Source organism: Channa argus, chromosome 23, assembly GCF_033026475.1.
Source record: "Channa argus isolate prfri chromosome 23, Channa argus male v1.0, whole genome shotgun sequence".
Classification (NCBI taxonomy): domain Eukaryota; kingdom Metazoa; phylum Chordata; class Actinopteri; order Anabantiformes; family Channidae; genus Channa; species Channa argus.
In genome coordinates this window covers 3,668,061-3,682,065 of record NC_090219.1, presented here as the reverse complement: position 1 = coordinate 3,682,065, position 14,005 = coordinate 3,668,061, and the positions used below count along the sequence as shown (strand labels likewise).

The following is a 14,005-nucleotide window of genomic DNA, read 5'->3' as shown; positions in this document are numbered from 1 at the left end:
AGTACCACCCCCACCCCAACCTTATTCTGCAGCCTACCTTGCACTGCTCCATGCACGTCCTCACCGAATATGCCCCCGGTTCGTATTTCTGAATCAGGAGCTCAAAGTCCTCGTACTTCTCCTGGGCGTGCTGGTCGTAGTGCTGGTACGCCTGGACGCACAGGCTGCATCTGGTCGTGTCGCCATCTCCGAGCACGTCGAGGCTGCAGTTCAAATTGTCCGGACTTGTCGACCCGTAGAACAAATCCAGCAGAGAGTGGGAGTTACAAAAGGAAAGGTACAAATCGCTCATATTTACAGCCCGCGTGCCCTCTTTGTTGGACAGGACCCTGCACAAATGGTCGGCATCTGCGAAAGCAAAGCAGTTCTTAGATAAACTATCCTGGTGGCAAGTTTCAAGCCGCCACAAATGTTTGGTAGAGTTTCCTATAAAAATAGCATCTGGGTTTCCTCTGAGGCTGCTGTGTGCTGAGTGGGTCTGGGGTGAGAGGAGGTTGGAGGATGCGAACTTGTCCCGGGTCCGGGCCAGTTTGGCCTCGGCGCAGAACCACAGGTGATCAGAGAGGAGGATGGTTAAGAACAAGAGGGATGCCAAGGACAGTCGCCATCTCTGCGCCCTCTCTGAGTCGGTGAATGGCTTTTGGTTGTCGCGGGGGGGCTCTAGCCAGATTTGGAAGCCGTCGTCATCTTCTTGCTGCCAACACGTCCCAGCACCCCTGGTCATATTTTGGGAACCGGCCGACTCCACCGTGGGGGCTCCTCTGCCGCAACAGTCATTGACGTGGGATCCGCTTCGCGTTTCCCTACCCTCAAGTGTCGGGTGGTCGGTTGTCCCGGCTTGTCTTTGAGATTAGCGGTAATTCCCATTAAAATGAGCGTGGGCCGGATGTGAAATTAGACGCTTGCGACCACGGGCCGCATCCTCCATGGCTGACCGGTGAAGCCGCTGTCCTCCCGTCCGCCCTGAGCTCCGCGCCGCGCCGCTCCTCTGCGTAGCCTAAACTCCCTTTTTAGAAACACCGACGCGTTTACGTTTTCCCCAGTCGTGCAGGGACAATGGCGCTATCCTCTTCCAACATGGCGAAGCTGTCTGCCTTTGTGTCGGCGGATAGGCCTACAGCCTGTTACAGACCTCTTATCTTTTTCAAGCCCTCACCGTCTTCATCGCGCTGCCGTTGTCAAGTTGCCGCCATGTTCGCCAGGAGACGGTGTGCGTGTGTCTGTAGGAAGTCAGCAGCAATAACCAGCAGCATTTCCGGGCCAGGCATTCAAAATAAAGCTCACGCGTGTCTATCGCTTTTACTTGTGTGCGAAGTGAAACAGCTCACCATGCCCATCACAGTTTAAAAGCAAATTAAAAGGATTGCTTACTCATATTGTATTGATTAAAGATGTGAAAGTATGACTTTTTTCCAGAGAGGATCCTGAAACCTGATGTGGGTCTGCACTTACCATGTGCAACCAGGATTCAGCTTCATAAATTCCCTAATTACATCAGAGGAGTTCTTTTTCGTGTTAAAGATTTTTAGATAAACGATAGTGCATGTTTGTTTGTGTAATGCAAAAAAGAACTTTTCCATAAAAACACAAATATTTTCAACAGCATTTGAAACAGCTTATGTGTTGAAACAAAAATGAGGCGAGAGCACTTCTATTTTATTTTGAAAGTAAAACAAACTAACATCCGCTCCTGTGCTGATCTTGTTACTCTTGACAAAAGGTCGCCATCGCTGACGTTATGTGCGCACATCGCAGTCACCGCATCTTCTGGTACAAAGCTGCGTTAAGCCATAGAGACTCAGCTGCAATGTTACCAGAAATGATTTCAAAATTAAAAATTATGAAGTCAATCTTTAAATAAATACTCGTTTAGATCTATACAACAGAAAAGTTGGAAAAGATTGTCACTTAAACAGGCTAAATCCTCTCCAAAGTATAATATCATACAGAGAATGAGAAGGTCTAAAATATTTTATTTTGAAAACTGCACTAACAGACTCATTACAGTTTGTATTGTGCTTGGCTTGACACAGGACCAGACAAACAGGTTGGGACTCACCTGGATTCAGGCTCAGGCACTATGTTCTCATCTGAAGAAGTGAGCTTGTTTCACCAAAAAAAAAAAAAAAAAATTAATGCTTAATAGCTTAGCTTATTTAGAACCTTGTAGAAACTCTCGAGTCTATAAAGAAAAATTGCTGTAGTGTTGAAGATGTGTTTCCCTGATCACGACTACATCCCTGTTGAAATGTCTTGCATGAATGCACTAAAATACAGAGGCTCAAACTGTATGTTAAAATATGAACAAAAAAACTACAAAAAACTAAAATGTTTTCTTAGATCAAGACTAGAAGATGTGTGTGCAGCTTTAGTGGCTGTAAATACACTGGAGGCTTCCAGAGGATTCTAAATAAATCAGGCACATAAAACCAGTGGTTCTTTGTTGTGATTTTAAGAAGACAAAATTTTCACTGAAACAAGTGGTTTGTTCATTCACACCAATTTACTAAACCTGTTTATGATCTTCACTGACACTTATTAGCCACCAAACGTTTTCTTGTTTTCTTCATTGAGGGTGGGCCGTGCTAATTGCAGCAGATGCACATTTTCTGCAGCGGTGAGCCTGTTTGGTCCCTACAGGAGCTCATTTACTTGAGCTGAGTGCATACATCCTTTGATTGTCCAGGGGCCGATCCAAAACTCTGTGTTTTTGCCTGTGTCCAGTGTGCTCACTGGTACCATACCCAACAGCTACTGCCAGCCTTAACTGGAGCATTTACCCCATTAGGACATGGGTCTTCTGTTAGCTTTTACCGTGTAGCCCTAATTAAGGCCTGTCAGCCTGGAATAGTCCAGAGTGGGCGACAGGTGACAGAGTGCTTACCGAGGCACAATATTTTTTTTAAAGCAGTGAAGACTAATTTTTCTTATGAACATTGTAATATTCTAAGTCTAATTCAAAATATTAACCAGAATTTGTGTTTAATAATGATGTAAAAACTTTAAATCGGCAAACAGTTATGATGAACTCTGCAACATGTACGTCATCACTTTTAGTTTGAAAATGTATTTATGCGACATTTATGCACAACAATGGCCAAAACACAACAGCCAGCAACCTGCACCCTAGAGGCAATGGCAATGAAGGTTAAAACAAATCAACAAGTCCCAAGGCACACTGGTGACATTTTTGAAGACAGGAAAACATGGCAACACCTTTGTTGGAGGTTTTAATGCACCTGTGTGATCCTCACTTTACACTGACACTTGCTTTAAGCGAATTAATATTTTTATAACAAAGTTGTCATCACTCAGACTCAGAACAGTCATTACTGAAATTAAAATCAATTCAAAATATTAGATTTTTATTTAAATGTTGTATTGAACACACATAAAAACACAGTTTAAGAAAAAGAGTAAAATCTTTAAGTTTCAGCACAATAATTACGATTTATGCACTGCTACCTTTGTTTCCGTTGTTTTTACACATCCAGTTCAGGTCACTATTAAGACTGAGGAAACAGCATACGATGATACCTTGGCTTTGAAGAAAACACTAAATGTAGCAAAAATAACTCAGCTGATATCATTGTGATGTTTTTAGGTGAGTGCATCTCAGTTTGGGCTTCAGATTTAAAAAATATAAACGGAGAACCTGGAGGTGTGAGGTTTGTAGAGGGATGCTGCTAGGGTCTACTGAGGTGCTATCCAGCTGCATTTTGGAAAATCTGAAATGAATTGCAATACTAGATTCCCAAAGTGCCCATTTGAAAACAATAGAAATTGGCTGGCATTACAGAGTTACACCAGTCACATTCTAGTCAGAGTTTTTGTAATTAAAGCCCAAAGTTTTGGAAAAGTTAAAATGCTATTCTCATTTCCAGAAAAATACATGCTCACCAAAATATTTAAACGAAGATAAAAATCTAAAAAAAGATCAACCAACTTCCATTTTTGACTACCTCATAAACTGTTAGCTTTCGAAAGTGAAAAACATTTTTTTTTACTTTTACAGTGTCCTGTTCATTGAGAAAGTGCTCACATTCAGAAGTAATCAATCATTAAGAACACAAACACTAAAGTAAAACCATGTTTGCAAAAAACACCTAAAAGGCTGAGTGGAGTAGAGTTAATTGTGATTTTTCCTGTCGGAGTTTTTAATGTCAAACTTTATACTATATGACTAATTTTATTAGGAATCACTTAAAATGTTAGCTAAAAGAGAATATTACTTTAAATCCTGTGTAGAAGACTCTTCAAACCATGTAGTCAGTGTCATTCATTAGGTAGCCTGCTTTGATTGAATCAGTCACCCACGAGTCTCTTACAATCTTATACTTCTTTCTAAAACAGCGCCTCAGAGTTCTTAAATCCAGAATTCTTGTTTCCTCTGTAATGATGACATGAGAGATCCCTTCCTCTAACCTCAGTGCCACTGTGCCTCCATGGTAGCGAAACTCCAACGCCCTGGCCTCCAAACAGGTGGCAGGCAGGAGGCTGTTAGGGTCCCCTATGTCAGCGTAGCTGTCCATATATACAGTAAAAGGTCTGAAAATACTGGTGGGAAGGTCGTCCCAGTGGTAACGCTGCTCTACCTGGCTGACACTGACAGCTGCCGACTGGTCCACACTGCCCATCCGCCCAAACACCTCCCGCAGCTGCTGCTCATCTGTATCCACAAAGTAGCTGTCGCCGTAGCTGTCGTACTCTTTGGCAAAGTGCTCCTTGGTGGAGGGCGACATGTGGATCATGTGACGAGGTTGCCATGGAACCACCTCCTTCTGGTCCAGGCACTCCAGCAGCCAGGAGGCCCAGACCACGTCGTGCTGGTTGGATGAAATCAGGTTCTTCACGCGCATGTTTTCCACACCTGCAATCACACAGTAGGTATCCCGTCCTGGATTTTGTACCACAATACCTCCACACCTGACAGGAGGATAATGTAAGAGATCAGTTATTAATGACAGACTATTTTATAGTTGCTATATAAAAAAGTTTCATATTACTAATCGATCAAAATATTAGTATATTCATTTGTCCAGTTCCTCAACTCAATGATGCATTATAGTGTCTTTATTGTATTGGTTCACTCTCACAGCTTTTATCAGTTTCATACAGCAGGCATACAGAAGGCTGTTTTCAGCAAGAAAAAACTAACAATGGTTCTGTGGGCCACATTAGCCTACAACAAGTAGCAGACGGACTGCTAACTTGCTAGTAAATGTAGCAGGCATTGGGGGCAGCAGACAGATATTTCCCCCAGGTTTTGATGAAAAACAAAACAGGACTAAAAGGTAAGCTGATTTTAAAATTACATCTGACACAATGCTTCAAATGAATGCTAATACACCATATCTGAAGTGCACATTAACTACTGAATATTTCTGCTGCCCCCAAGTGGCTGAAAAATTAGTTAAGGCATGTGTAAGCGATTACAGAAATAACTAGGCATTTCTGAAACATATTCTACAAGGATCATTTTAGCAACCAACTCATGGAATATTTGTTATGTTACCTGGCCACACCCTTTTCCAGCTCAGCTTTGGGGTGATCCTCAGTCCCATTCAGGATGCAGAACTCCACATCTTCGAACATATCTGTCTCCTTGGTAATCCCAGAGAGGTCCTGGGGCTTAAAGTGGTCAACAATCCCGATCACCTTTTTGGGCTTCACTGGCATCTTGCGCTTTTTCCTTTGTGGCTCCTCATCACTGATGTGAAGGTGGCGCGAGGCAAGTTTCCCAGATGCCTTGGTGCGGAACTGATCCAGCTCTGCCAGAGTCATGCACTGGTGCCACTCCTTGTCATCTCGAATCTTCTCAATCCTGGGAAATCGCAGGGTGCAGTTGGTTTTATACATGTCACTTCCAACTATTTCAGCTGCCTTGACCTGGATTATAACTGAGTTGCAGGGCTCAATGTAGACTTCTGGTTTTTCTGTCCCACACAGGATGGATGCTGGTGGGTCATTTTTCCGATAGACCTTCCAGTGCTTGGCTAGCTTCAAGCCAAGGTCATACAACTCCTTCATGGTGTAGCCCGAGCCGATGCGACAGAATGTGTGGAAAACTGAGGGTTTCTCACCAGGCTTAGGAGCTTCAGCAACAGCACATAAGAAATGGGACATCATACCACCCCGTCTACCTTTCCCCCAGTAGCCGCCAACAATCAGAAGGTCCAGCTCATCCATCAAGCCATCAACATACTCTGGCTTTATTTTCAGCCATCCTTCCCCTCGCTTGTCAGGTTTGTAGATGGAGGAAGGATCCTTCACCATTATCCCTTCTTCTCTATTGTCTATGGCATCATTAAGGGCATTTACCACCTCCTGCATGGTTCTGGCTTCAGTCTTTAGCACCAGTTGTATCCTTCCCTTGACTGGGGTGAAAACAGTCTGAAGGATTTCATACCGCTTCTTCAGTGTTTCCTTGCCAAGCTTTTGGTCATTGACTAACAACACATCGAAGACGCAGAAGCATGTCTGTAACTCGGAGTCATCCATCAGCCTCTTGATGTCAAATTTGCTCCCCTTCTGCATGAAGGTCTCTGTGGTTGGGTTGTATGCCATCATCTCACCATCAAGTATACAGTTCACAACATGGCTTTTAAAAACATTGTGGATGTAAGGAGTCAGTGAGCCCTCCAGTGGGGATCCCCCAAACTGCTGTGTGTACTCAAAAGCATTTCGACTGAAGTACTTGTACACACCCCCGTCTTTGTGCAGCTGAATCCGCTCCCCATCTAACTTGGTCTCAATGTAAAAAGGGCTGCTACCCATCTGTTTCTCCACATTGCGGATGTCAGCCACAGCTGCAAGCATTGGCTTGAAGGCAGAGAAGAGTCCGATAGACACTTCACTCAAAGACACAGAGGGGTTGTGGAGCTGCTGACACACCTTGTTTAAGTCTGTGTTGACATTGTAGAGTTCAGTGGCATCCGGGTGGAAGACTTGGAGAACTGTTTCTTTGCTGATCCCAAGCTTCATGTCCTTCAAAATCATTCTGATGAGCCATTTTTGCTCAAGAGCTGAGCTCTGGGTGATGAGATGCAACAAACTCTTTTTCACAAGATCTTTATTCTTGCTAGCGTTATTGATGGCCACAGAGTCCAGAAAGTCATTAACTTCTTTGATGGTGAGGTTTCCCTGGCTGGTGCATCGCTTCTTTAGCACAAAGTATGCCATGCCAGCAAAGTCTCCAGCTTCTCCTTGGGAGGTGCTTGGAGTTCGGTAGTTTAACAATTTATTGGCTTCTGGGCCATTCTTTGGGAGGCCCAAAACATCGATATAGAGTTTAGCTAACATGCTCTCCTTGATGCCATATGCCATGCGCTCTCGTTCAAAAGGAGGAACTATGAGGCGCATGGCTGGGTAGAATGAGTCTGTTGTTTTGGGGTTGTCTTTGTGGAGGGCAGAGTGAAACTTCCTCCATGACTCAATGAAATCCCCTAGTATCTTTGATTTTTCTGGACGGAGTTTAGACCTCTGGATCTTCTCTAAAGTGGTACACAGGTGAAGAAATGGAACTTGAGCTGCAACAGACACCTGCCCAGCAGAATCACTTGTGGAAGTTCCCTCCATGGTGAAATCTGTAATACATGTCAAAGGCAAAGAAACAGCCCATTGTTGGTGGCACAATAAGTTCCTTAGTTTTGATTAGGTTTTGTCATTCAATGCATTTAAATATCATCTATTGGTAACAGCTATAGAGAGCCTGAAGGCTTTAATAATAAGAAGGCTTCAAAGTTACATATTTTGCTCACAATACTTTAGCACACCACTTCACTGCATAGAGAACATGCATATTATTATATTAAAATATTATTACCAATTCTTGATTATTGATGGTCCACACGGTTCAAACATAGTGCGACAAACATTTGACAAACATTAGCGTAACGCTAGTTAGACCTACACATCTGGGTGAAGCGTACTTGTAACATTTTCAGCTGATTACCTGCACATTGTACATTTGGCTCTAATTCTACTTACTGCTTTTTAAAGTGCAGGAAACTACAACTCCGGTTAATTGATTTTCAAAATAAAAGTATCTGTTGACATATGACGTTTGAGGTAAACGGGCGTTTCTCTCTAGAGAAGTTACACTTTTGCCGAATAACAAGACAATATAAATGTATATTCTGTACACAAAAAACGACGTGTATGAATCATAAGTCACTGTGATGTATTTTGAATGCGGGCCGTCAAAGTAGAAACTCAGTTGTTTGAGGAACAGCGACGACGCACATTAGTACAATTATTACATAAAAATGATACATTTCGTTTCGTGTATCTGTTACCTTTCTCTTTGTATCTTCCAAAGAAAGAGTAACGACGTACTCGTCAGAGTGATCTACATGTTATACTCCTTCCCGTACTCACAGGAGGGTTCTTCAAGGAAAAGTTCCCCCGGAAACAAGAGCTGAACTTTTGTTTCCATTTTATGTTTTTAGCGTTTTTAGAAAACTGTTACATTTATAAAATACGCGTCACATTTTAAAACGTTGTATTTTGTATATTTCCACTGAACTGAATTGTTAGGAATGTAATTTATTTTAACTCTGTGTTGTTTTAAACCTATTGTGCTGATTGCCGGTTCGTTTGATTTTTGGAATTCCTAATTTAAAGAAAAAGCCGAAATCATGTATTTGTAATTTAATGTCAAATTATAAAGCACTGAAAATGCTTGATGAAAATGTCTTGTAATTGTCATAATTGTTGCTCATTCATTCACCAGCAGAGGGTGTCAGTGAAATGCTGCTGTGCTGTGCTCCTGGCTCTGGATGCAGTGAGTCGGTTGTTAACTGGTAGTAAAATATAGGGATGTTTATTTGTTGACCACAAGAATAACAATTTAAGAATTATTTTTATTCCAGAAATAGGTTTCATGGCCCCAGACAACCTGTTTAAAAAAGCAGTGAATTTCAGCGTATATGACATAATATGACAAAATATGACAAAATGCAATCACTCTGTCTCTTCTTAATATAAGAAGCAAATAGTCCTGGTTTTAGGTCTTCTGTGTAGAATTTGCCTGGTCTCCATTGAACACATATTTCCTTCATATGGTCCGATTTCCATTCACAAGCAGCACAGAAGTGTTGCAGACCACAGACTGCTAAAAAATTGAATTTCTCTTGACATAAGTAAATAATACATTACCTGGATCTGCATCTTGTCAGTGACCCTCCATTGTTAGGTATCTGCCAGTAAAAACAGATTATATTTTTTTGTGGCAGATAACACAAGCTCAATAAGAGACCATTAGGGACCTGGAGAAACTGGAGCCCGTTTTAAACATATATACATGCAAAATGAAGGAGTATGATTTTAAATGGCCAACGTATTGTACCGTGTCTGTTCTGAACATAGTAGTAGGTCATCTAAAGCTGCAAAAACCTTTGCCTGCTCATGTTTGGATGACAATCTCACAGCTTTTAACCTTGTGAGTTGTTTCCATTACAAACTTGTTTTGATGCTTGCACCATTAAGCAGTAGCTGGTGCAATTCCAAGTACATGCTATTACTTGTAAATTAATGTGAAATAATTCCAGGGATGTGTTGTTCCTGAAAAGTATCTGAGGCTTGTACTGACATAGATTCCACAAAACACGGTCACATTCCTTGCCTAAGGCAGGACGCCTTCCTCGAAAACAAATACGCTGCCTGATACTTGTTTTTTTAAATAAGTGTAGTCGAAGCATTTTTTGTGTAATTTTCCTTTTCAACAATTACTCTAAACAAAAAAAATATATACATCTTAAATGAGGAAATATTTTAAAAGGAGCATACATTGTAAATTATCACCTTAACAGTCCTAGCAGGAATTTATCATAATGGGCTCAAACAACAATTTTACTATATTGATGGCTGTTATGAAATGGCTGTTATTAATAATATGTGTGTTCATAAGAGACAGAACATTTCAAGATCAAAACAATACTTTAACAAACACTTTTTAACTATATTATTAAATACCTAAAAATGCTTAATAAGAGCCTTAAAGTGCAAAAATAAAAATGTAATTTGAGCTTCCTTAGTGTATTTTTATACAAAGAAAATGATGAAAATGATGGGTTTGTAAGAACTAGCTTGTCTTATGCTATATTACCAATTCTAGTTTGTAGTTTGTTTATTGCTTCTTGCAGCCAACAGGCGGCGTCCTGTGTCCGTGAGCACTGAGACTGAAACACATGAGCCATGGTTGTTTACTTCTCTGCTGCTGCTGCTTCTGCTGCAGTAGAGGATCCTGGGATATGTGTTGGGAGGGAGGAGCTCAATTTCTGTGCTCCAGCAGTGAACCGGCTCTGTTTTCACTTCACACACAATGCAGATCAGTGAAGAGGAAAGCTGGCTGCATACAGTTTATGCATGCACCTGTGCTTATGTAGGGGGTGGGTGATGCTGTACAGGCTGCAGCATAACCCGCACCTCCTGCACACACACACTCTGCACACACTCTGCTGTCATGCTGTGATGCAGCAGGCATGGGAGTTACATAAGCCCTGCTGGATGTGCCGCTGCACTGCAACGAGCGACAGCCTACAAGACAGTAAACAACTGACGTCACTGCTTCCGTGGCATGCATCAGCTCACAAGACTGAGAGGGAAAGGGAGGAGGAAGGGGCAGGGGTGTTTATAGTGTGCTGGTGTAGGACTGAGTGTGATTTTGGCATGGGGGCACAGACAGATAAAAAGAAAATTGGGATGAGCAGGACAGCTAAAATCCCCCTCAACATGACTGATGATTAAGCATTGTATCAGCCTCCTCATTCAGATGGAGCTGATGGTGATGTGTGGATGCAGAGACAGTCATAAACACGTCCTGTCTCCTGCTGGTTGCTGTCACACTGAGTAATGTGTTTGCTAAAAGGCTTCCCACTGAATATTTACACTGCTTGTACAACTTTTCCTAGAGATTAGTTGATGTGAGTGATGCAGGTACAAACCATTATTGACTTCCCTTTTAAGATAAGAAGAGATGGACAAATGGGCACTACACTCATAGGTTAGGGATAGTGGGAAACATTCAGGGCAGGGCTGGGGCTTGAAGTTCAGGGTTGAGAACCTCTGCTTTATGGGAAATGTGAGATCACATGTTGTTGGAGCTAAATGTCGTTGGTTATTTTGACCGGCTCTTGTTTGATCTGTCTCCTGTGACTGTCCCAAGTCCATAGAAGCCCAATACTAGATTTAATCTGTAATAGTAACCTGAATATTTCTAAATTTTGTGTGGACAAAACAAGGTACTCTATTTGAAGATCTCTTCTTGGGTTAGATCCACTCATAAAGGGCAGTTTTACTATCCTGACCTTTTATAGAATAATTTATCTGACATAATGTTTTGTATGATATGAACTCAATTTTGACAGAAATATACTGTACTGCATTTTGGCTTTGGTCTTACTATACTTTGGACTGTTACTATACAGTAACATGTACCCCATGGCATGCAGTAATACAGAATACTATAAAATCGGGCAGTGAAGCGGACCATTTTCTCAAAACTAAAATTGTAAGACACTTCAATGGAGATAAGCACAGTGTGTGTTTTCAGTACAGTACGTACCTGCATGTACGCAGCCTAATATGTTTTCCCAGCAGCTGTTTTATAAACAGAGTAAGAAGAAAAGCACACTTGCCAAAGCCGCTTCTGATGCACGCCACCTCAAGGCATGATTGAACTCCTCACCACATAATCTCACATAAATGTCAGTAGAGATGAGGACAGGGAGATCCTATTCACCCAAATTGCAGAACATAAAATATTGTACTGGGCTGTTTTTCAGCTGGCAGGGAATCCCAGACAGTGACCTTCCACTAAAATTAGATCAACATCACACTTCACTGTGATCTATAATCTTTTTTACCTGTCTAACTGCTGTCTATCTCTCTGTCCCCTTCACTCTCTGTCGTAACAGCTCTCTCCCTCACTTTAGTTGTTAAAAAATGAATTTCCGATAAAATCCCTGACTGTCGTTTGTTTTCATCAGACCGGCTGGACAGCCAGCTGACCTGTGCAGCCCAGCTGTCTTACTCCATTACATCATGAGGCATGACAGCAGCAAGGTCGAGAGGTCGCCATAGCAACCCTTCGGTGACCCCAAATGCCTTGGTTTTGCTTGAAGCATGAGTTAACAACCCTCACAGCAATAAAGTGAAGCAAATGGACTCAGGTATCATTGGGGCTACTTAGCCATGGAAAACTATAAACATTGTTGTTGGGGCCATTATCAGTATAGTGGATTTGTGTGTGAAGGGAGTTGTCAGCATGTACAACCTCACACATGGTTCTTTTGTACTAACATCTAAGCAGTTGCCCATTTTGGATAATGATTTTATTGCAAAAACCCATAACTGACACATTATTATATGCATTTTCTCTTCCTTCTCACAGCTTCAAGGAGAACTAAGTTTCTTTTTGTGTACTAGGATGTGGGGTACAGGGCTTCAGTTTTGGACCTCTTCAATTTTTTTTCAAAGCTATATGCCTGTGCTGAGCCTCACTATTCAGCCCTTTGACTGGATTTCCTGTTATGTATATGTACATGACACATATTTAAGTAAAGCCTTATGTCATGTTATTACAATGTAAGTAGTATTTGCGGTAAAAAACTGCTGCAATCCTGTCATCCTGTCAACATGAATCCAAGTCAAGTTAAGCTGCAACAATTAGAGAATTATTAGGTTAGTCATATGACATATAATTGACACCTAACAACTGATAATTTATTAATCATTTATATCATTCTCTTGGCAAGTTGACAAAAAAAAATCACCTGCTCTTTAGTTGTGAAAACATTTCCAAAGTATTTAATTTTTTTTTTCACAATTTGTAGACATATTAAATAAGATAATACTAATTAAAAAATGACTGGATTTATGTGGGCTACTGAAAATACAGTAGAGGTAGCCCTAAAATCAAGTACAGTAGCAGCAGAAAAAAACATTGCTTACACTTTTCATTTAATTCACATTATTAAATGTAATTTTATCTATTCATAATCCTTTTAAAGCTACCACACAGGACCTACACCCGATGCCCAAAATATGAATGAGTCATTGTCAATTTACTCAACTCATTGACACATACAAACCAAACTGCCTACGAAATAAACATGGAGTGCAACTGTGTATACCGATAATCTGAATGGGCTTTCAGCATTTAAGGCATTTCTGTATTTGTTGTGCGACAGGCTTAAGCAGGCAGGATGTCATGGATGATCCTTAAACCATGACATCCTTCTTTCTGTTTTGGATTAACTCAAACTTCAGTGATCCCTACTTGAATGTAAACCTCACTGAGATAAAGATGTAACTTAGTATTATAAAAATTACACTGTAGTACAGATACACTAAATAACTTAAACCAGCCCTAACTCTGACCCTTTGAGCTTGTTCTCAAACAGAATCATGCAGTGTGTAGATGCATTCTATGTCTTCCCCTCCAGGTTTCTCTTCCAATAATGTTATGTTGTATGCCCACTTTGAATATTGTTTCCACTGCAGTTGTTATTCATTCGGGTTGCTATCCATGTGTTTTCTTTGAACTCAGTGACTGATAATGACGGGCAATAATTACTCCTATTTTCAACTTCAGCCTAAACACGATGAGTCACCTTTTCTTCCTGTTAACAAATTAACAAAGAAGGTGATCACATTTATCAGCAGCCACAGAGAACACAACATGACAGCCTCCAATACACCTTATTTGTGGTTATGTTATCACCAGGCCTGCTGTGAGATACTCAGCTCTGCTTATAAACAACTCATTGCATAACATTCAAATGAATGACATTGCAGTGTTCTAAGCCAGTGTGACATTTTGTTGGGCACAGGGGTCAAAATGTGATTCAAACCAGGCAGTGGTGGCTGTGAAATTTTATCTTAAATACTAGTAAATGAGCACTTGAGTGTGTAGTTTTTGCTTTTATTAGTCTATTTGTTTCCTTTATCCTTGAACAGTTGAATCTGACCTCAAGGCCTTAGTACCACTTATGCAACAGCA

At 41.2% G+C, this 14,005-nt stretch overlaps 2 protein-coding genes across 4 annotated transcripts in view; both read right to left on the bottom strand.

The window, feature by feature from the left end:
- The window catches only part of nalf1a (NALCN channel auxiliary factor 1a), a 32,582-nt gene extending 30,526 nt beyond the window's left edge, over positions 1-2,056 (bottom strand). Inside the window, exon 1 of one of the 2 annotated variants that reach the window (XM_067493723.1) lies at positions 38-2,056. In XM_067493723.1, the coding sequence (XP_067349824.1) occupies positions 38-724 (687 nt within the window). In that variant the 5' untranslated portion in view covers positions 725-2,056. The remainder of the gene's footprint in view (positions 1-37) is intronic. The other variant, XM_067493724.1, reaches the window with a different exon arrangement.
- A 1,553-nt stretch (positions 2,057-3,609) lies between these two features.
- On the bottom strand, positions 3,610-9,383 carry lig4 (ligase IV, DNA, ATP-dependent). 2 transcript variants are annotated; one of them, XM_067493722.1, is made up of 3 exons: positions 9,160-9,383; positions 5,516-7,586; positions 3,610-4,926 (listed from the first exon to the last, which is right to left on the bottom strand). In XM_067493722.1, exons 2-3 carry the CDS (start codon positions 7,576-7,578, stop codon positions 4,257-4,259), a joined length of 2,733 nt encoding a protein of 910 aa, XP_067349823.1. In that variant the 5' UTR covers positions 7,579-7,586; positions 9,160-9,383; the 3' UTR covers positions 3,610-4,256. The 2 variants fall into 2 exon arrangements, with proteins under 2 accessions (XP_067349823.1, XP_067349822.1); XM_067493721.1 differs by lacking the exon at positions 9,160-9,383 and adding an exon at positions 8,298-8,419.
- Between the last annotated feature and the right edge of the window lie 4,622 nt (positions 9,384-14,005).